The 22,342-nt window shown below is 40.7% G+C and overlaps 3 protein-coding genes across 8 annotated transcripts in view; 2 read left to right on the forward strand and 1 right to left on the reverse strand.

Moving 5' to 3' along the window:
• Positions 1-990: 990 nt before the first annotated feature.
• Positions 991-4,399, reverse strand: cntd1 (cyclin N-terminal domain containing 1). 2 transcript variants are annotated; one of them, XR_007398236.1, is made up of 8 exons: positions 4,043-4,399; positions 3,789-3,864; positions 3,495-3,648; positions 3,240-3,402; positions 2,489-2,523; positions 2,078-2,222; positions 1,852-1,948; positions 1,207-1,345 (listed from the first exon to the last, which is right to left on the reverse strand). XR_007398236.1 is itself a non-coding variant. In XM_049015450.1 (7 exons), the coding sequence occupies exons 1-7, from the start codon at positions 4,245-4,247 to the stop codon at positions 1,211-1,213; spliced, it is 975 nt and encodes a 324-aa protein (XP_048871407.1). In that variant the 5' UTR covers positions 4,248-4,395; the 3' UTR covers positions 991-1,210. The 2 variants fall into 2 exon arrangements, 1 of the variants encoding a protein (XP_048871407.1); XM_049015450.1 differs by lacking the exon at positions 2,489-2,523 and having other exon boundaries at positions 991-1,345; positions 4,043-4,395.
• A 51-nt stretch (positions 4,400-4,450) lies between these two features.
• Positions 4,451-10,205, forward strand: vps25 (vacuolar protein sorting 25 homolog). The gene is made up of 6 exons (XM_049015460.1): positions 4,451-4,593; positions 5,125-5,270; positions 6,057-6,110; positions 6,305-6,393; positions 7,911-7,986; positions 8,210-10,205. Exons 1-6 carry the CDS (start codon positions 4,547-4,549, stop codon positions 8,320-8,322), a joined length of 525 nt encoding a protein of 174 aa, XP_048871417.1. The 5' UTR covers positions 4,451-4,546; the 3' UTR covers positions 8,323-10,205.
• A 2,444-nt stretch (positions 10,206-12,649) lies between these two features.
• wnk4a (WNK lysine deficient protein kinase 4a) overlaps positions 12,650-22,342 on the forward strand; it is a 50,675-nt gene continuing 40,982 nt past the window's right edge. For 3 of the 5 annotated variants that reach the window (XM_049015382.1, XM_049015386.1, XM_049015384.1), the window contains exon 1: positions 12,650-14,225. In XM_049015382.1, the coding sequence (XP_048871339.1) occupies positions 13,635-14,225 (591 nt within the window). In that variant the 5' untranslated portion in view covers positions 12,650-13,634. The remainder of the gene's footprint in view (positions 14,226-22,342) is intronic. The other 2 variants (XM_049015385.1, XM_049015383.1) reach the window with 1 other exon arrangement.

Consider the following 22,342-nt stretch of genomic DNA (forward strand, 5'->3'; position numbering starts at 1 on the left):
ACAACCTGCAACAACAGACCCTGCATCCCATACTCCTGAAGGACTCCCCACAGGATCCCGATTGTATGCCTTTTCCAAGTCCACAAAACACTAGTAGACCCATGTGGGTAAACTCCCATGAACCATCCAGTATCTGTGAGGGTGAAGAGCAGATCTAGTTTTCCGTGGCCAGTATGGAATCCCTTACCGAGTGTGATCCCTTTATTTCTTAGGGAATGTTAGGACTTAATATTCACAGCTTCATTTATGGAATTGATGTACAGTGCTCACAGAAAGTCTTGGGATGCGTGCTTAATTCTGTAAAAGTGTAGCAAATGTATTGGTTTCATAAAAGTCCACTGACAAGCCATCTTTAACATTTCTGCATAGTCATTTTCTTTTTATTAAGTTTCTTTTCATTCAGTTCCGTTCTTGCCATTTTGCTATTAATTGCAATTGTAGTCATTGGATACTAAACAAATATCTGGCATTTTATGTTATCGCAATGGTGTTACCAACTGAAAGGCACCCAATGATACTGCTTATCAATGAAATTTTTAACTCAGAACAGCTCTTTTAGAACTATAATTTGGGTTTCTTACTACTGTATTACTACTTGAAATTGATTACTGGTCAGTTCTAAAATGATGCATTTTGTGTATATAGATGAATAAACTAATGATTGTTCTAATAAAATCAATAAATTTTCAATATGTTTATTGAATTGAGCAAGTGTTCCAAGAGTTTGTGTGCAGTGTGTTTGTATATCTAAGCAGGCTCAGACATGATGAAAAGTACGCATACATGGAAAACAATACTACTGCTGCTGCATATATACTTGGTTTCTGCATTGAAAAATATTAACTACAGCATTTGGCAGTTTACCTGGCTCATTGTGGTATCAACCACGGCCAACCAATGCACACACCTGACAGACATCCTGACCGTGACATTTCCCATGTACTCTCACACACCAGAGACCGTTTTTAAACACAAAATGTTAAGCAAAAGTCAGTTTCAGGTCTTTATTTCCAAACGTATGACAACATTTGAATAATTTAACAAAACAAATCAAAATTACAGCTATTGTTTCCTAATGTGTTGGGATTTAAGGGTGATGCAAACCAGTCAAAAAACAAACAAAAAATTTGGTCATTACTGATGTTTACTTGTCTTATTAAAAATTATTAATATATAAGAATTATTAAACAATAAAACAAAGTTTGTAATTTTACCTTGAAGCACCAGGAGCACATTTAGATTTCTGTGGAGTTTCATTGTTTACAATGTGCAGTAAGATTATATGTGTGAAGTCCATAATACTCCGTGCAGAAATTCCTGTTATATGACAGAGTTCTTCCACTACCTAAGATGAAACAATTACAAACATTTGAAACAGGCTACCCAGCATTTTCCAATTAAATTTACAGTGAGAGAAAAGAAATTTGCCAGAAATGTCCTGCTTTACTAGTAGTATATTAAAAAACTACCAATAAAAACAAACTTTAGGGTTCTTCTTTGGCCTAGGAAAAATGGCATAAACAGGCAAGTGTCCCACTCTGAGCTCTCTGCCAGTTCTTTGGCATTTATGTGTAGAACATTAACAAGCAAATTATTTGCCCAAACTCTAATTAGGGATGTGACCAGAAGGTCAGAAAGCACGGATTAAATGTTTAAATGAGGGTATCACACAAAGTTGGACAAAGCACATACTTAGACACACACACACACACATACACATATATATACACACACATATACACACACACACACACACACACAAAGATGTGTGAATGTGGTTATAGATGGACAGATAGAGAGATATGAAACATAAAAAGGGTTGAATGTAACAGAAGACAAGCAGGCAGTTACCTCTGTCCATATGGCAAAGTTAAGGATGAAAGCACCTGTGGCAATGATCCCCACGCCTAAAAGCATATAGTCTTCCTTCACGGAAACAAATTTTGCTCTGCATATCCAGAGAAAACCCAGGGGAGGGAAAGTTAGCAAGTCCATTAAAAAAAAAAAAAAAAAGAAGAATACAGTTCAGAATGCATCAGACATAACAGTTTACACTCCCATAGGAGTGTTTAGTTACCTCTGCTCTTGGCATGGACTGGGACACCCAGTGGTGGCCACCAGCAAGGAGTGATAAATGGGGCTTCTTTGCAAGTAGACAAACTGCAGCACCCGCTTGCATAGTGTGTACATGCTTGGGATGGACAACACTGTGGCATTGTAATCTTGGAGAAAACAAAAGTAAAACTCAAGGTTTATTTTTGGCATAGACCTGCTACGCTGTCTTTATAAGTGTTGGGAAGATTACTTTTGAAATGGAATAGGATACACATTAATACTTTTAAACGGGGTCAGTAGTAAGTAATGTAACTATTTTAATTACTTCATCTAAGTAATGTATCTTGCTATATTTGATTAGTTTTTGAATACATTTCTAACAAATGTTTTAAACTAGACAATAAAGTTCAAAAGTCTCAATGGTTTTGCTGACCGTATTGTCTGGAAATATGCCAAACGAAGGCATTTCTGCAGGTGCAAAAAATGCAAAGCAACAAAATGAGCGTTGTACTCTACAAGCTTTTTACCGAAAATATATTTGAATATAACCCTATTGTGATTAACATTTTGATTAGGAACTGAAATGCTTACATTTTTTCCTCAGTAACTATAATGGATTACAATTACATTTGTCTTGAAATTTAATTATGCAACACCATTACAGGTAGTTATTCCAAAACACTGGTCATTACCTAAACCAGAGCTTTCAAATCCACAGAAAGCATGTCTCCTTCACTTCTCTAGCCTAATTGGCCAATTAGTGCTTAATCACAAATAATATTAATAATGCATTTATGCAAAATTACTGAAGAAAAACGTAAGCATCATGAAGATCCGCAAAAACCACTGCAAAAACTGTTGAGAAATTAAGAGTTGCTGTTGGACCAAAGACCTTGATAAAGCAGACTAAAGTGTCTAATGCACTGCGATATATGAACACTTTTGCTAAGTAAAGTGCAAGTATTCAGTGACAAAAAAAACATGTCTTTTGGGTCCATTAACCACAAAGTTTAGAGCTCTATATAATTTGATAATTTATCATTCCTTTCTGGATCCACACAAGGACAGTGGATTGCGATTTTAATAAATTTTCCCAGAACTACTATTTGGGTTATTTCATAACGCCTGTCAATTTCAAATATGAGCACAACAGAAAAAAACTAATCCAGATTAAGATAACTTACTCAGCGCTTCTAGCAGTGTCTCGACATATGTAAGAGGATTAGGAACATTGATGCAGAATTCCAGGGTTCCTAAGATGAGAAGCTCGGACTCAAGAAGTGTCTTTTTAGAACAGGAGAGGCCCATGGAGTGCAAGAAATTCACCGCCGTGCTGCTGTCAATCACCTAAAATACAGTCCTGTGTCATCCGCTTTTCTAAACATCTCGGCATACTATAAATTTCAGACCACACTAAATGATGGAGGCCGCATACATACACAGAGATGCTGCGCCATCTTGCTCGCCAGCTGAACACAGGTGAACACCAACACATTTATTTTGTCTTTCAGCTTGCAAAAAACCGCGTTCTCAGCCGTGCCCCTAACATATCCCAGGCCGTGAAACAGGTCTTGAACATGTTTGACCATGAACCTTATGAAGATGGAAAAGGCGCAATGTAACGTTACGTGCACGGTACCATTCCACGATGCATTATGAAGACAAAAAAATTGAAATCAAGGCTGCTAACGGGCATGCGTGTAGTTTAACTTCGGGGCAACCAAAGTTAGTACCTCTCCAGTATTTCGACGGCTTGATATCCAACAAACGGATCCAGCTTCAACTCCTCACATATAAGGAAAACACACTCTAAGAAGTAAAACGCGACTATTACAAAAGATGTGAAAACTGTGTCTTGTTTGTTTAAAGTGTAATATAAATTACATTCATTTCAAATTACTATATTAAAGAGCCACGTTACTCGGCACCTATTAAGTTAGCTAGGGTAACTTTCACTTGTCACTTAATACCCGTGTACGCCGCTTACCCACTATGCTGCTCTCTTTAAAACTACCGCATTCCTCTGAAACATTTTTTAAGTTCTCTCTGTTTTTGTTGTTAAGATCATTGAGCGAATCCAGGAGAATATCGAACGGGGTCTGGCCAAACTGCAAGCTAAAATAGTCGTCGAGTAACGACTTCGGCGGAATAGCTTGGTTAAGAGAATGGGTAACGAGGTGCTTCGTATCCATAGCAAACGAAAAGTTATAAACTATAACCTAAAGTAAAAATACAAAAAAATACCCGCGACAAAATTCAAACAGGAATACAAGATGTGTGAATAACACCCACGCGAACTAGCCGCGTGACGGTAACAAACCCCGCGCTATTTGGCAAAAAGCACCAGCAGGCGGCGGTGTCGTCATGGCGACGCGGGCAGGGGGGGGGACACGGAAGCGTCAGGCAGCCGCGTAATTCAGCGCTGCATCCTGACAAGAGGGAACCTTTTATTTGACGTACCCACTTCCGGCGAATTTGGTCAGTCTCAGAAATGAGTTTTGAGTGGCCTTGGCAGTATAATTTTCCTCCGTTTTTTACGTGAGTGCCATTTTTTTAATCTTTGCGTTTTCCATCTCAAATTATTTTTGGGTTGTAGGGTAGCAAAAATGCTATAGTTTTTTTGCTGGCTGTTACCTGGAGAGTTGTCTTTTAAACTCTGTAGCTAGCCGGCTAGGGAAGTAGCTTAATCGCTAAAAAGAGGGGGGATCGGCACTATTATAATATGTTTTGTACCAACGGTGTAATTTTTAATAACCGTATGACATAGCTAACCATTGCAACTGATCTTTATTCGTAAGGGTAAGCACTTTCAAGGGAAAGTTGTCTAGCCGTTTAGTTTGTCAGCGACAAGCAAACACAATAGTAGTAAATATTTTTTAGTGATCTGTTATTGTAGTTACAATGCTACACTGACATGCGGGTGATTATATTAATACGTATCAGTAAATGATGAGTCTGGGGGTTAATTTTACAGACATGGCTCAATGACACGTGGTTAGTTTTGTTATATGGAGGAGAGAGTGTTCAGTGTGGTATATATATGATGCTACTTAATCGGATTATTGACAGGTTACAGCCAAATGTGGACACGAGACAGAAACAGCTGGCGGCGTGGTGCTCGCTGGTGTTGTCTTACTGTCGACATAGTAAACTCTACACCTTGGATGTTATGGAGGCTCAAGAAAGCCCCGTTTTCAACAACAAGAAAATATCAAGTATCCTTCCTGTTGTCTTTGTTGCTGTAATATATTCACCGGCTACTGTTAGACACACATGCAGTTGTACACAGCCTTACCATGCGTGAAATGACGTCTTCCTGGAAAATTTTTGGAACAGTGAGAATTTTTTGAGAAAGATCTCTTAATGTTTTAATCAAATGACACAGTTAGTAACTCTGGTTCTGAAGAATCTCTTATTTGTGTTACGGATGACCAAGGATGTGAAATATAGTATGAAGTACGATTTAGTATAAAATTATGCGTTCTTGATAATCTAGAAGACTGAATGTATACTTAATTACATTCCATACCTGTTTTAAGTATATTGTCATTGTCCAATGAAAAATAGGTATCTCCAAAAATCCATTATTTGTAAGTAATGCTTCCCCTCCCCTAGAAACTAACTTACAAGAGAAACCTAAAAACATACTGAGATGCCTTAGGTTTCTGTTTGTGGTGCTATCATCAGAGAACGGCTTAATGATTTAAAGGAATTTATGTATATTGGTGTCAGCGTGATGAATGTCATTGTCAACAAGATACAAATTATAATCTTGTTTTATATTCATAGTCAACAGTAGTGTTAGTTAGCTAGCTATCTAGCTATTTAAGTCATTAACATTAGCAATATAAAGTCCAACTAGTACAAACATGACTACTAGCTAAATAGATGACTTCGTGAAACATCGTTTTAGTTAATTAGATGTCAAATGCTATCAGAGTTTTTATTGGGCAGAGACGACATGCATTTTTAAAATTTACATTCCTTAATGTTACACACAGGAAAGCTCTCAGTAGAGGCCATCCAGGTTGTCTTTGAAGAATTAAGGAAAAAAGGTGGGGTTGGTAAAGAATGACTTTTATCTAGCATGCTTTCAATTTGATTATTCAGCTTGACTGTTAACTTGAAAATGTGCCATCTGAGCAAAGGTTTTCCATATTAACATTCGGAACTGTTGCTGTTCATTTTTGCTAATCTGCTCACCTCCCTGTAGTACTAATAGAAAAACAAAATGTGTCTGAAATGTCAGGGAACCTGGAGTGGATGGACAAGAACAAAACACGCTGTCTGATAATGTGGAGGCGGCCTGAGGAATGGGGAAAGCTCATATACCAGTGGGTGAGCTGCTGCCTTGGCTCTCTGTGGGTCTCCATTACTGGGGAGGGGGTAAAGGTTAATTAATACCAGATGACAAATTAGCCTTAGAAATCATACATTGTCATCCTGTGAGAGGGGATTTAATATTTAGAAGCTGAGGAACAGGACTTTGTAACGGGCTCTGAGGTCATTTTTTACTGACTTGGAGACTAAAATTCTGAAATTGTGTGTGTTTTCTGGGATTGAAGTGGCCTTTAGGGCAAGTGCCTCGCATTGTATAATGACCTTACTGTTACCTGGCTAATTTGGCTGCAGGTCTTTTGCTACTATTGCATACTAGTCATTTTTTTAAAGTTCCGTTTTACTACTGTAACAATAAGGTAAGAAAAAGTCATTATGATAAAAAAATACCATGTGTAAATAGCTGAAATGTTTTATTCCCAAAATGCATTACTTGGGAAACATTCACAGCAATGCAAAGCAGTTTACTTTCCATCGTAACTGAGGAGGCTCGATTCAGTTAAATACAGTGTTGCCTTTCTGTTTCTGAGCATTACATTTTAATGTTTAAAGTGATGCATCCCAAATAATTGCCACCAGATATATTAAAAAAAAAAAACAATTAAAATCCTGTTTCACTAAATCAGACCACAACATACTGTGTTCCTCACTGGCTGTAGTGCTTCCACCCACTTCAACTCTAGAGCTCATTGGTCATTGCCTCGCTTCCAAACAAGTCACACAGTGCAGCCACACAAATGTTCATCTGGCATAATTGGCAGCGGGGAGACGCTTAATGGGAACTGAACCAGCCCTATATGTCGAATGGCTTTTAGTTGCCGTAATACTGCACAAACCCTAAGCTTAATTACTTCCATGTGGCGAGATAGGAGCTTTGGCAGTGAAGCATGCTTTTCCCCAAAGTGTAGTGATTAACGTAATAAACATAATCATCGCGTTCAGCATCTTGAGATCTCGAAAATGGACACATGACTTTGAGAGAAAAATGTCATGAGTCATAGACCTTCTTTTGTTTACCGTGGCAGCTTTGGATATTTAAAATTGTGGTTATTATGCAGATAAAAGTAGGTACATTATGGCGGTTTGACTGAGTGTTTTCCCAGATGGGTTGGGTATCCTGAAGGGTTTGAGCAAAGTACAATGTAGGCCCCTTTGAAATGTGCTTGAACTGTCTGATTGTCCTTCCGGATCAGCCTTTGGTCTTGGTCGTCGTGGGGGGTACAGTGCAGGAAACTGGAGTTTCTCCTGGGTGTTTTCTCTGTTGAGATCAGTAGGCCTAACTGACAGAGCAGTCTTTTCTCCTCCTGGGACACCGTTTCATTTAAAGCATTTCTGAAGGGGAAAAAAAGATGACAGTTTGCAATAGATCAACACAGTAAGATATGTAAGAATGATGATTTTTCATGAGGTCAGGGGAAATGGTTTGTAATCAGGCAGCATTGTGATCAGGCAGCATTGTGATCAGGCAGCATTGTGTAATAATAATTTTTAATTTTTATTTCTACTCATTTCAATAGGTATCCAGAAATGGGATGAACAATTCAGTGTTTACACTCTACGAGCTCTCTAACGGGGATGACACAGAAAGTGAAGGTATTGAGTCTGCAGTACTGTGAGGGGAATCATTCCCACGTAACATGTTAATCATTATATCCAAATAATATACATTTTAGTTATAAAACTGTCTTCATTCATAAAACTGTTGAAATGATTTACATTGAAATCCTGTCTATCCCGTGCTGAAGTCTCGGGCTGACACTGTTGATAAGTGTTTTACATCAGTAACCCCATTCACTATTTTCCTTTTTACTCACAGAATTCCATGGGTTGGAAGAGTGGATGCTGCTCCGTTCTTTGCAGGCTCTACAGGCGGAGGGCAAGGCAGAGATCATCACGATGGATGATGGGAAGGGTGTCAAGTTTTTCTGAGCCCGGGAAGGAGGGGCGCGTCTCGGTGCTGTGGGGGACTGTGTAGATTGCTCTCTGCTAGGAGGACCCTAGGAAAAAGGTGTGTCTTCCACTGAAAAAAGTAGGATATGGGTCTCTTTCTTTCTTCCATCGGTCACACTGACCACTGAGGGTATTTCAGGAAAGCTGTCCTCTTTGTCCGTCACTTTGATTTTCTTAAAGACAGTTGTTTTGTGTTCTTATGTCCTTTCCTATATAGTTTAGGTGTAGACTATTTTCTTTAAATCATATCAAACATATAGGCAGAAATGCTTCTGGTTACTGCCACAGTTAACGGACCCCAGAGGCATTGTCTGAAATGTCTGAGATTGGGGTCATTTCCTATAAGATAGAGCATAAGGAGAGCCTCCCCAGCCAGAGAAACAGGGGGGGGGGGGGGGGGCGTCCTGTTTCTGCATACTGATGAAACCATTTACTGTTCTGTACTGATTTCTGCATTTTTTTTTGTTCTTCTTTTATATCAACGTCATGCTGTAAAATAAAAAGGAAGTGAAATTAGGTGTGTTTAAGCACTTCACTATGTGGCGTTATTTATTATTAGGGAATGCACTAAACCTGAGCCAGGCTGACAAACAGCTGTTAAACAGTATTTCAACATGCAGTGACACTCAAGGCAGTGATAAAGGAAGCCAATGGTCACTTACATTCATTTGTTTTCTGTAAAATTGCATGATGTTTGTTGAGCAAATTTGATCTTAATATCACAAAAAAATGAGTTGTTTCTTGTTTGCAGAATGGTCCAGTTAAGCATACAGGTTCTGAAAAATATGTTAACACTTCACACTGGAAGTCAGACAAGCAGGCCAGTGACTCAGTGTATATTAGAAGCGTCAACCTGCAGTCCTGGGGGGCTGGAGCCCTGTGTAGCTTAGTTCTTTCCCTGTTCCACCACAAATGATTCAGCTCAAGTGCTGTGTGGTAATTAGCACACGGAGTTGAATCAGGTGTGTTAAATGAGGGAAAACCCAAAATTGTGCAGGGCTCTGGCCCCCCAGGGCAGGAGTTTGACACCCCTGGTGTAAATAGTGTTCAAATTTTGTCAAGTTAAACCAATGGTAACACATGTGGTTCTCCCTGCATCATTAAGGTGCTCACTGGATGTCATGAACAGGAGTGCAGTATTCATTATGTATGGGCATTTCATGTGGGCTAACATAAGTTTACAATATGGTTTACTTCCTTGCTGTTTTAGTGTTAGTTGTTCTTTACCACTAGGTGGCAGAATTACTGTAACTTATTCTCGAAGGCTTATCTGCTCCTACTACATAGTTAATCCTGAGCCAAAACTCATTGTACATCTGTTTACGCAGTACCTGTATTTTGTTTGTAAAGTTATTTGATATTTTTGAAACTATACGCAGATGTCTTCCTGAGACAATTGGTTGCATTTTTGACCGACTGGAATCCAGTTACTTAGGAAAAAATGATCAATGCTTTTGGTTTATAACTACAGAACAAAAATGCACATTTACTGCTTCTTTGGTAATTGAACTCCAAACCTATATATTTTTTTTCAAGGATAAATACTTCAAATAACTGGTAGGAATATGTTTAGAAGTTGTTCCTTGTTCACATTGTTGCCATTTTAGCTATATTTCTTGCTAGAGGAATGTTTTACTTTGCTGTGCCTCATTAAATTCCAACAGACAACTGACCAAAAGCTAAATTTAGGCTAAATGTCATTGACTTAATTTTTAGAAGTATGACACAATGGGGATGCTACAGGTTTAATTAAAATGTTTATGAAACTTGTGACACGTTGAAAGTGCTGAAGCATGATTTATATGATTATATATATTATATGATTGTGGTCAAGCTTGGTAATAAATTCCTGTTTTCATTGATTAAGGAAAACAGAGTAATAAAAGTTCAGCTAATTAATTTCCCTATTCCCTTGACAGCCTTGTGCGGCGTAACGTTTGTGAAACAGGAACAGCAGTGTTCCTGTAAGTAGAACATGTTGCCACGAAAACATCAATTAGTCGTATTGGTTGTGCTGTTGACGATCATGAAAGAAATTAGGATAAACGCCAATACAATCAGCCAATACAAAAAAGTGTAAAGAACTCGGAGCTGGTTATTATTGATGCGACCCAGATACGGAGTTCTGTGGAAAAGGGTGTTGACGAGCTGAAGGCTTCCTAATCGAGTGGCACATCTATTGGGGCCTGGGGCAGCTGTGAGAGTTGTATGTTTTTTGCAGATAACCCCTTGTGTACTAATATGACTGGTTATGGACCTGGAAGATAATGGGGCTTTAATGCCGTTTCAGCTCATTGCGTTGGAACCTGCTGTATCGTAATTCAAATGCCTTCTTCTTCGTCATCTTGGGAGGGAGCCATAAGATAGCCAGCCATTTTGGACAATCCTTTAATCTATCTGGACCAAACTGATTTTAACCAGTTCTACCTGGTACTGGGCTGCTGGTGACTGAAGTGACCGCTGTCCCCCCCTCCCCCCCAAGCCTGTGTGTGTGTGTGTGTGTGTGTGTGTGTGTGTGCGTGTGTGTGTGTGTGTGTGTGTGTGTGTGTGTGTGTGCGCCTACAGTCTCCCAACAAATGTTACTGGCACCCAAGAATTAAAAGAACATTGTCCAAAAACTTTTCATTTTCCCGTACATGTTTTTATAACATGCCATGGATTTGGATTAAAGTAGGCAAGGAAGTATGACACAACAGGTTAAATTAAAATGTTTATGAAACATATAATATGTTGAAGGTGCTCAAGTGTGCTTTATATGGTTGCAGATATATGATTGTGGTTGACCTTAGTAACAACAAAGACAACTTCTCTCACTTTAAGATACATTTTATTAGATGCTTTTCTTTCAAGCCTATTTTGAGGTACAAAAAAAAATTTATATTCAAAAAAGGCACCAGTTCGTATATGGGGAGCGTAGCACCACATCCCTCGATTGATGAGGATAAATCTGTGTTTGGTAATAAAACACACACAATGCAGTGCAGGTGTGCCAGATGTGGGTGAGACAGCCAGGCTGACGGCTGGCAGTAAAATGAGGCGCATGCCGGGGTGACCTCCGCTCACTCTGGTGCCTAGCTGAGCTCTTCCTGCTTTCACGTGTCAAGACCACAGATATTAAGTTGCTTCTGGAATCTCAGCATGCCTGAGGGAAAGCAGGGACATTCCGAAAATTACATTCTTTGGTTCTCTTTGGGGGGGTTATATCATGCTGGGGGGGGGGTTGTAGCTCACTGAAGGCTCCATTTTGCTACAGCTTGCTTGGGTGACCTTGGATCATCTCTCTCTCCAGTCTCCTCTCCTGATGCACTGTCATTCATTGAGCTTGGTTCTAGTTCATTGTGAGGCATTAATCATTTATTTACATATTTATTTAGCAGATTTTAACAACACTGTGAAAGAAACATAGCATTTAATACTTATTATAATAATAAATCCCATTAGTAATGTGCGTTTCTCATACCCAATGCACCACACAGTAAAATAAAAACAGGTAGAATGAGACAGCAGAAGTAAAACAATACAGAAACCGCTGAGGGAACAAGACAGAGGTTAATAGCAATGGAGGGAAAAGGGCATAATTAAACAATAATGAAAAACATGTTGCCAGTTAATCCCCATATATTTCAGTTGCTTTTTCCAAGCTTGCTTCGGTTACGCTTGATCATTCTTGAAACTGCAAGCTCGCAATTTACTGTTACATTGCACCGATTTTGGTCTCGTGCAAATGATGCCAGCGTTGTGTGAAAGCTTTCCCTCACATACATGGGGTGTATGCAATAGTTTCAGCTGCTGATACTTTGAATTATTTATGTTTAAGCCCAGCGTGGAACTTCTATTTTTTCAACACATTGCTTGTTAGGTAGTTAAGGCAACAGAAGTAGTTAATAATTTATTTAGAGCACTCAAGGATAGAACACTCGATTTGTTGATCTTCAAGAACAAAGGTGATGCATTTGCTTAGGACACGATTTGAAATGGGTCTAAATTTATATGTGTTTTTGAATATCTAATCTGCATTGCTGTGCCCATGGTCAAATTTAAAACACATTTCAAAGCCTGTAAGTAAACAAATTAAATATAATTAATGAAGTTATTTCGTTGGACTCACGTTTGATTTTTCAGAAATTTTCCTTCTAATGGCGAAGCTAATGCTGCACATTTTTTATGAGTTCTCTTCAACTTTTAAAATTATCATTAGAAATGATGATTATGGTATATTTCAGCTAGAGGTAGTCTGCATTAACCACCAGTAACTGTTGTATTGATAGGAATCGTACTGTATTAGTTACATTACCAATATAGACTGTTTGGCAGTGAGTGATCCAGACCAATTCAGCGGTCGTTTTTGAACCGGTTGTCCCACTCAGTGGTTTCCACTGAAATAGTACTCCAGTCAGTTAGTTTTATCTTTGTGTTGTTTATTTTACTTTCAGTCCAGAAAAAAATATCTATTCAACATTCTTGCGAGGCGTTTTTACAACCAGAACACACGCAGTTTACCTGCGTCAGACTGTAAATTGTTATAATCTAGTGCAACTGAAATATTTAATACAGTAGGAAAATATTAGAGGCTGTCTCTCACGCGTTTTCAATGATATATGTCGGATGTGAAAGATGAGCGCGGTGGCCCGGAGCCTCACGGACATGAGCTCCGTGTCAGTAATTCGCGCTGGGTTCAGGTAGGAGGAGGAGCCGTGTGCTGGAGACCAGAGACTGCTGACACAGAAGCGGCCTCAATATGCCTGCAGAGGCTACGCGTTCAGGACGCTTCACTTCGGAAATTCACCGATTAGCCCAGGCGTCCACATTGCTGCGTTTTACAAGTAAAGATCCATCTACTTTCGGTTGTTTAAACGCGTCTCTGCAACAAGTCGCCCGTCGAGCGCGACCTTCACGCATCCGTTCCGTGAGTACAGTGTAGGTAAAATGTGAAGTAGATTCGCTTTGGGACGTCGCTATTTCCCTGCGATATTTATGTGCTTTTATTTTTTAATAGGCAAAGGCAAAGCCAAAAACAGCGTTACTAAGCTTAAGTTACGTCTTTCTGGCCGCTTAAGGTTGTAAATAACGCAGAAAAACTATTCTAGTCTTGCTGAACCATTTATAGCTCATGTAAACCTTTTTATAGGCTGCTGATTATTTATTTAGTCGCAGTTGCTTACGAAATAGGAGAGATTCTGAGGGCTGGCCATGTGAAAGTCCGAAAAGTAAGAACTTATCTCGGATTCTCTTTTTAAACTGCGAATGATTAAGTAAGTGAATATTATCAAATATATTGGGGTATATTCAGAATGTCTCATGCAGAAGTTGACTTGGGAGGGCGCGGATTTCCAAATTTAACAGCAGGGCTGGATGACAGCCTGTCTGAGCAAATTGAGCCGCTGCTTCGGAGACACTCGATAAGTGCGCGCAGGAACTCCTACATCCTGCACAGGCTCAGCCCGGAGCCCAGACTGTACGACGGGACGCTGCCCTGGTCCTCCGGCAGCATCTTCCCAGAAAGCAGTAAGGGAGATGGAAACATGGGCTCCCTGCCTCCCGCACCCCCCAGCAGCCCCCCCAGCGCAGAGACCACGGAGCCCGTCTCATCCCATGATAAGTGGGACGTCAGGGTCCCCGGTACCAGCACCCTGGATGCCAGTACGGACTCCGAAGACGAACTCGCCTCCACTAAAAACCAGAAAGTTGTTCTGTCGAGCGCACCATTTGAAAGTAAATGGGAGCAAGAGGAAAAAGAGGAGATTGAAACGAAAGCCGTTGCCACTTCGCCGGACGGCAGGTATCTTAAATTCAACATAGAAATCGGACGGGGTTCCTTCAAGACCGTGTATAAAGGTCTGGACACGGAGACTACAGTGGAGGTGGCATGGTGCGAGTTGCAGGTAACCAGCTATCTATCAGTGTGCATGCAAAGAAGTTTATTTAGCAGTAGGTTATAAAATGACAGAAAATAGAAACTGTAGGTGAAGGATAACCGAACAATACAAGAAGTATTGTTAAGAATGAAATGAATCTGTGAGTCTTTGAATGAATAAAATTGTTTTGGCACTTCAACAAGATGGGAAACTGGACAAATATGGTAGGCATATGTATTGGACACTGCCGTTGTAAGCATCATGTGTTTTCTTGTTTCCAGAACACGAGTGTATAGTTTTTAGGACATTACAATTTAAACATAGACCTGTTCATCCACTTGTCACACTTTAGCTGATTCTAAAAGTGTCGTTCATTTGTTAGTGTACCTTTAAATATACGCATGTGGCGCTGTGCTTGGAGCTTAGTTAGCACACAATTTGTTTCCGCTCCTGTTTTGCATGTACAGTAATATTCACATACAATCTTTTGATCAATGGCATAAGAAAAAGCTGGATAATGAGGTGGGGGACACAACTTAATAATTTTTATACCAACATTCCCTCTGTCCTCCTGGTTCCTATGACATTGCTTTTCATAACCACACACTATTTCTCCAAAGACACTTATCTAAAAGTGAGCTAAGATATCCGTGATATTCTTTGGGTTGTCCTTGTGAATCCCAAACTGATTGGTGCTGGTATCCTAGCAGCCGCGACTGGAGGCGGGGACTCGGGCGGTGGATATGCGGGAGGGGTTGGAGCAGAACGGAAGAAGTTTTTAATTTAAGGTGCATTATGGTTGGTAAATGAGCAGCCGACAGCAGAGAAGCAGCGCCAAACTAAATGCAAACTGAATGGCGTCCAGGACTCCATGTGTGGTTCATTGTACATTTGTTCTACATACTGTTTTTGTGCATTGATTACTTGTCAGGCTTGTTGGACAGCTCACTGAGCACTGAATGGCTTCAACCCAGATTTGGTGCAGAAGGGCTTGTGTTTATACAACTTGCTTGTGTTTGCTTCTGATATAAATGCTGCAAAGAATGCCGTATCCACTAGGAAGGAGAATTCTGAGACTAATGCACAGCACAGCTGGATTTGAAGCAGGCTGCCAGAACAGCAAGTGCTACAGATGGAGTACTGAGGCGGAACGGTCGCACACGCAGATCTGGCTGGATCTCTGTTTTCATTAAGAACCGATGGCAGCATCTCTCATTTCCTCACGTTAAGCCGGGAACCAACATAATACCGCTCGTTTTGAGAGGCTTCGGCTTGCATCGTTTCTCCGGACCATGGGTTTTCCGAGGAAAACGTTAACTTCTTATTTTCTAGCGATTAGGCCTGTATCCCCAAAGCTTCAGTGAGGCGCCATCATGGTCGTTAAGGGCATCACATGACCTTCTGCTAATTAGTAAATGGGAAGTGAAGCTGTTGAAGCTTCTGTCATGATGGTAGTCTGAGGGGTTACAGGTAAATCAGCTTTGTCTTCTTCCTTTAGTTATTCCTCTGGAGGACCAGAGATGATGCTGTGCTTAGCGTGCTTACAGTGTATTGCTACCCGTTTGCGTAACAACAGCCACTATTCATTTTGAAATTGGATGTTGGAGCAAAACGAGAATTTGGAGGTGTCCCCCCCCCCCCCCCAGCAGGGTGTAACGCTTTGATCGTATACTTTGTCCTCACCATCCAAAGTCATCCTTAGTGGTACAATTCCATAGGGTGGATAAGAGAGCAGGATGTGGTTCTGGACGCTCCGGTGTGCTGAATGTTCATAAACTTTAGAGGATATCCAGCTGTCTTTCATGAGAATATCCAAAGTGAATGTAGAGCAAGGTACAGTCATGCAGCCCAAACTGTATTCTCCACTGCGATGTTTCCTATTCTGGTCCTCAGGGACCAGCAACAATGAGAATTGTCTGGCAGGAAGCTAGGAGGGAGCAGAAATATGGACCGGCTGTGGGTCTCCGAGGATCGGATTGGGAAACACTGCTCTGCAGTTTAAAGTCAGCGCTTTTGTTCAGTACTTTGGAGAACCACTTTGAGTTCCTATAGGGCTACTCTCTATCATAGTGTGGGTTAATGACATTATTGCGCATCGAGTAGGATGGTAAGATTCACCGATTCGCATCAGTGCGCCAACATAAAAGTTCATGATGCGAAAGTATGTGCCAGATACAATTTGGGATGAACTCGGGATGCATCGCTTCGAACATCTTTGCATCGGTAAAATCCTATTGTTATCATTTAGAATAGTGAGTTAAATCATTTTGCTTTACTAATTTTGTATTGTTTATTTAGCTCACAACTGGTGTTATTTATGTTTTCGGGGGTCTTCATGCTTCCAGGCCACAGGAGGGCATGCCTTTTATTGCAAATCTACTTGCATTTGTCATTTATTGTGCACAGAAACAAGCTTTCTTTTGTTTTTGTGTTTGTGAAGGTAAAATATGACTTCTGGCTCATTCAGCTTTTGAGTCAGTAACTGCTTAATTTTTTTTTGGTATTATTTTGTTGTATGTGCTCATCTTTTATGTACATTGATGTTTAATTTGTGACTATTGTAAACTGTTGCTTGCAAAAGCAAGCTTGCTTTTGTGTCTGTGAAGTGGAGAAGAATTGTCACCTCATTGTTATGTTTATGGGAAAGTGAGGCAGAATCGGTAATGCAGTGCAAAGTTAGTTTTCTTGTTTGCTTTGTTGCTTCATATGTATCAGATTCATTAATGTATCGGATTGCTGGCAGTACGTCGAGATGTGTATCGCATCGTCTCAGTGATGGAGATGCACATCCCCAGCATCTACAAAAATATTTAAATATTTCCAAGATCAGAGAAAGTAACTGATTGTTACTGGTGTTTGCCAGTATCCAGCAAGGTAGGCCAGTCTTCTGCAAACAAGTCCTCTAGTGGTTTATGTTTAAGTATGTTATTCACAGGACAAAAGTATGTGATGATGGCTTTTTCCATTTTTCCACTCTCAAGGACTAATCCTCACTCCTTCAGTATTTACCCACAATGCCTAGTTTAATAAGCCTGACAAATCACCTGCGTGCTGAGCTTGTGTGCAGTTCTCTGGTGGTTTGGCTTAATTGCTATGTAAAGGAAACCAATGCCGCTCAGCACTCAGCCCTAATCATCGCTAATGAGACCGAGGACGGTGCTAGTAGCTGCTGCTTAAGCCGACGTTCAGGGGACCACTGCTGAAACCTCATGTCTTACTGAGCATGTAGAAGTGGACGGCAGGCCAGATCTTCCTTATTTTATTCATCCCCAGCTTTGGCCAGGTACCCACTGTGTATCCACTGATGAACATTAACCTATTGCTAAGTGTTAGCTCAATACTCTGTGTTGCTTGGGTATTATTTAAACAACAGGAAACTATCAGGCCTGATCAAATGTGGCGCTCATTTGGCAGAAGGAGCTAATTGTGTCATAGGCATGTTTATAACAGAACTTAATCAGACCTAATGCTGCTATGTACCAAATGAAACGTATGTCCAAGAACATGACATTCAGGCGTGACCTGCTGCCATTGTGGGCCCAGTTCCTTGTGAGCTGTAATTCCTTCTCTCAGGTGTTCTTGTGGAAAGCGGGCCCACCTTGCCGCAACTCCTCTGCTTTCACCATATGAACTTCAGTGTTTACTCGAACACCACATGATCACAGGCCGATGACGCAGTTACAAATCTCAGTTCTAATGATGCGGATCCTTGGCTGGTGACACCAGGTTTTCCGGCGCTTGTAGAAATTGCCATCTGACGTTAGCTCATCTCTTGTCTTTGATCATTAGCTTCTGCACAGAATCCCGGCCGGATGAAGGAGGTGCAGCACGTAACACTTTGGGTAAAAGCAGATGATGATCTGCAGAGTAATGCAATACTGTAACCTGAAGAGGAGGTGATGTTTGTAGTTGCTGTCCAGGCTTTGAGCTCAGAGGCTTGATTATGATAGAAAGGCGATAGTTGGAGGTCATCTCTAAGTCATTGGGTCTGTTAAGCTCATATTGTAATGTTAGGGTCAAGTTTTTGGGAAACAATGATGACCCTTCATCAATATTCAGCCCCATACAGTTTCAAAGCTTCATCCCAACGGACTCCTTTGATTAACTGACTCCATAATAGAGTCACTAATGAGAATTGGAACTCTTAGCCGTTAACGTGAGCTTAATGTGTGGCTGAAGACTTTCGTTTAATGATGTTTTATTTTATCTACAAAGACAAAAGCCCCCTTTTCAGTTGTCTCCTTCTAGCGAAATGGCACTGATCCAGTAAAGTGTCCATCATTCAGCAAGCCCCCCCCCCCCCTCTCTCTCCTCCTGTGGAATTTTCCTGTTGACCGTTTGCAGCACTTTTTGGATGGGGTGGGGGGGTCACTTAGAATGCCGGCACCTCGCTGGGCAAACGTGCACCCTAATGCCCTTTCACACCTTTAAACCCTCTTTTCCCATTGAGGTCTTCATTGTTTATTGGAACTTCACCACTGAAGCTCAAAACAAAGACTGACTCCCAAGGTCCTTTTCTGCATCTCATTAGCAGCCTGTTTGTTGCACCACTGGGCCTGCAAATCAGGGGATCTTAGGCTGTTAGTTGCACTCTGGCTTCTAAGGACCCACATAAATGGAGACTTACTTCCCATCGCCATCATTACAGAATAACGAAAAGACTGATGTCCCTCTGCAACACTGTCCCCCTGCATTTTTGTTCAGGATTAATGTAGCACCTACTTAGTCGTTACATAACAAACCTGACTTAAAAAGGGTTTAATACCCAGTACACCGACCAGTAACCGCTTTTGCTTTATAACGGGTTTGGAACGCAAAGGTGACAGGACACCTGTAAAGGTACCCGGCGGCCCTGGTGTTCTTCAAAGCACTGAATTTTAATTTTCTACCCAGCATTCACAGTACTTTTAGTAAACAGAAATAGACAGGCATATAGCTAATGATGTAATGTGCAGTTCCGAAATAGGTTTTGATATTTAGGTTTCTGTATTTAGGTATTTTACGTACTTTGTTTGATGTTTAATGTTAAACTAAAAGGATTCAAAAGGATTTATTGTCATTTGTACTAGTATAGGTACTGAGTACAGTAAGATATCCTTACTCGCGTGTTTCCTGCAGACTGGTTAATTCAACACTGAGTAACATTGGGCAACAAGACATAGGGCAAACACTTAGTAACAGGACAATGGACAACACTTAGGCAGCATATTTAGGTAACTGTGTTTTACTGTAAGTAGATGCCAGCTAAAAAAGCCACCGTTTAGAAGAAGATCAGCACCCTTAGTCCTGTGTGTTGTTAGGGTTGGTGTCCTCACCACATAGACATAGTTACAGTGTTTACTGTCTTCCTACACATAAAGCTTCATTGCAGTGTATGGTTGCTTTTTGCAAATTTCTACCTTTAAATGCAAAGCAGGTCTGTCTCTTGCCAATCTGCCTCTTGCTTCCAACCAGCCATGGCTGAAGTAGCATAAGAATTACAAAATGAAAAATGTATTAGGAGCATATATGAAAGGATGAATCTTTTCTGCCCTGTTTTGTACCTTGTTGCCTGTTTATGCTTGTTCCGAGTGGCTGCAGTAGTATTTCCAGTTTTCAGTGTTTTCACAGTGAATTTTTATTGATGCATGACTTGTTTTCAGTGTCCCAGAGACTCAGAATGTAGGCCTCTGAAATACATTACAGCCACCGGGAGCCTGCTTTGGAAATGGCTGCTTTTTGCATTTGACCATATGTCCTTGCGTCTTCAGTACACAATGCTGTGTGTTTCACAGGCAAAGATGATTCTCCTGGAAATTGTGTCTGCTGCATATTCTGACAAGAGTGGAGTAAGCAGGATATTGTATAGTAAATTAGCCATTAAATCTATTATGCTGGTATTTATTTAATGTTGACAGTTGCCTGTATGCTGTTTGTAGGTGATTTCAGGAAATGATCCTTTTCTTTTCAGATGTTCTTGCAGGAATAAGTTTTTAACGTCCCAGACTGGTAATATAAAACACACGGTCACTGTGAGTCTTACCATAGAACATCCTCCATCTGTGGTTTGGCGTGCTCGTGTGTCTTTGCGTTGCCAAGGTTTCAGTGCCTTTTCTCTGGGGCCAAGGCATATATGATGAAAAGGCTCTTATCTGGCTTGAGCGTTAGCATAATGCTATGGATCTTGTAATACGTCGGTGCTCTTCCAGGATGTCATGCAAGCAGTACCATGTCGAAGTGTAAATATTAGCTACCTTTATTTAAAGCCAGAATGGCTTAAATGGAACGAAGGATTGGCTGAACAGATGTAACTACAGTGAACATATTCTCACAAACAGATCTCTAACTGTTGGTTCTGTGCCCTGCTCAACCTGTGGAGATGTTTACAGACTCCTGCTTTTCAAAGCCTTGATTGCTCCTTGCTTTACTTGGGACTGGTAAGCGTATATTGACACCACTCTCTGTGGAATCACATTTTCAAGTTTGGCCATGGATTTTAGGAAGATGCACGGTGGGTCTGTTGGGTCTCATGGCTAAGTTTTACATTATAGGAAGATAAACCTGGACGTCCAATCAGAACTGTGCAGTTTGGTGTAGCAGCCTTGAAAGGTCCCTCAGTAACATCTGCAGACCTGCAAACAGCTGCACTTGGCACGTTCCCGGTTGGCAGTAGTTTGTGCTGTCCTATTCTCCTACTGTCCCTACCTCTCCTGCATGAGCTGTACTGCCAGTTTTGGAGGGGGGGGCTGTTGACAAGAAATTAATCTGAATACCACATAGCTTTCAAGGTTATTTTATTAGAATTTAATAGGACGTCTCTATTGTTTTTCTTACGACTCCCCCAGTGCTTTGTAGCATGGAGGTCTGGGAAGCCTGAAAATTCCACTGGCACGCAGAAAAGCTTTTGGTTAGCGTGTGGAACTGAGCTAACTGCTAAAGTAGTAACAGTAAAAGCAGTGAAGTGCAATGCATGGAATATGCACTTTATGCTTTTCTCAAACGAGTTTTAAGCAGCTGTTTGAAAGTAGCAGCTCCTGCATCTACACCACATTCACTTTATCTCAAGCAACATACCATTGAGAAGGCATTGAGACGTAGGACTGTGTGGGCGTTTGCTCAAAAGCCCAATGAAGAACACACCTTGCTGACCATGGGATTTGAACTGGCAACCTCCCAATCAAAGGCACAGTATCTTAACCCACTGAGCCACACACTGCCTGCCCCTGATGTTAGATTTTTCTATGAAGGAAACTTTAGTTCTTTTCTGGGTAACAAAGTTTTCTCAGGAAACACCCATTTCTCCCAAACAGCTATCACCCAAATAGTGTGTGTGTTTCAGCCTGACAGCAAAAAAACTTTAATGAATAGGAATGACTTAACATATGGGTGAAAGATAAAGCACAGAGACCAATCATTGGTCGGCATGGGTGTCATTGGCTGTGAGTCTATCACAACAGCACTGTCACAACAGCACTGACTGACTACATGTTGTGTCTGTCAGCCTAGGTCACTGGAGGCTTGACAGAATCTGCCGCACTGCTTCAAGGATTTTATTATTGAATTCTTTGTTGCACTTGATAAGCTGTTGGCAATACATACTGCTCACTGATAAAAACAGCAATCAGAATCATAGTTTTCCCAGCTATTTTAGCTCACTCGTACTGTAAATATGTATTAAACCACTGGTCTGCACTCTCTGTGGTTGCTTAAGGGCTTCCCACCTGTGAATAAACAGAGGTACGGTTAACATTGTCACTGCTTGTTCAGCTGCCACTTAGGTCCCAGTAAGCTATTGAAAACCATAGGCAGAGTTCTTGTCGGTACAGGCTCCTCACCAAAGCCCCTCCCACAGGATAATTACCCGTCACATGTTATCTTTGCAGAAAAGCCATACTTACTGGACTTACACTAGAAATTTGAGTGACTGCAGAAAATCTGTTTTTTTTTTTTTTTGGTGTTATGATTTTGTAATGAGCATATTAGTCATGGGGATTGTAGACATTCTCCACTGTAATGAAACCACATTGGCACTTATGAAAAAAGTCGTCTCGCATACATCTGAAATTTGTCGCTGACTCATCACTTCTGCTTGAAGCAATGTCTGTTTCTTGTAAAGGCTGATGCGTTCTCAACATGGGCGGGACAAAGAGGAAAAGAAAAACCTC

The sequence above is a fragment of the Brienomyrus brachyistius genome, chromosome 5, assembly GCF_023856365.1.
Source record: "Brienomyrus brachyistius isolate T26 chromosome 5, BBRACH_0.4, whole genome shotgun sequence".
NCBI lineage: Eukaryota > Metazoa > Chordata > Actinopteri > Osteoglossiformes > Mormyridae > Brienomyrus > Brienomyrus brachyistius.

Bases quoted from the DNA above. Each gene is read 5' to 3' on its own strand.
- vps25 (XM_049015460.1), top strand. From the start codon at position 4,547: ATGAGTTTTGAGTGGCCTTGGCAGTATAATTTTCCTCCGTTTTTTAC. The intron at 4,594-5,124 runs GTGAGTGCCATT...GATTATTGACAG, and splicing joins AATTTTCCTCCGTTTTTTAC to GTTACAGCCAAATGTGGACA. The intron at 7,987-8,209 runs GTATTGAGTCTG...TTTTACTCACAG, and splicing joins GGATGACACAGAAAGTGAAG to AATTCCATGGGTTGGAAGAG.
- cntd1 (XM_049015450.1), bottom strand. From the start codon at position 4,247: ATGGATACGAAGCACCTCGTTACCCATTCTCTTAACCAAGCTATTCCG. The intron at 3,865-4,042 runs GTAAGCGGCGTA...TTTACTTCTTAG, and splicing joins TAAAGAGAGCAGCATAGTGG to AGTGTGTTTTCCTTATATGT. The intron at 1,949-2,077 runs GTAACTAAACAC...CTGGATATGCAG, and splicing joins AGTCCATGCCAAGAGCAGAG to AGCAAAATTTGTTTCCGTGA.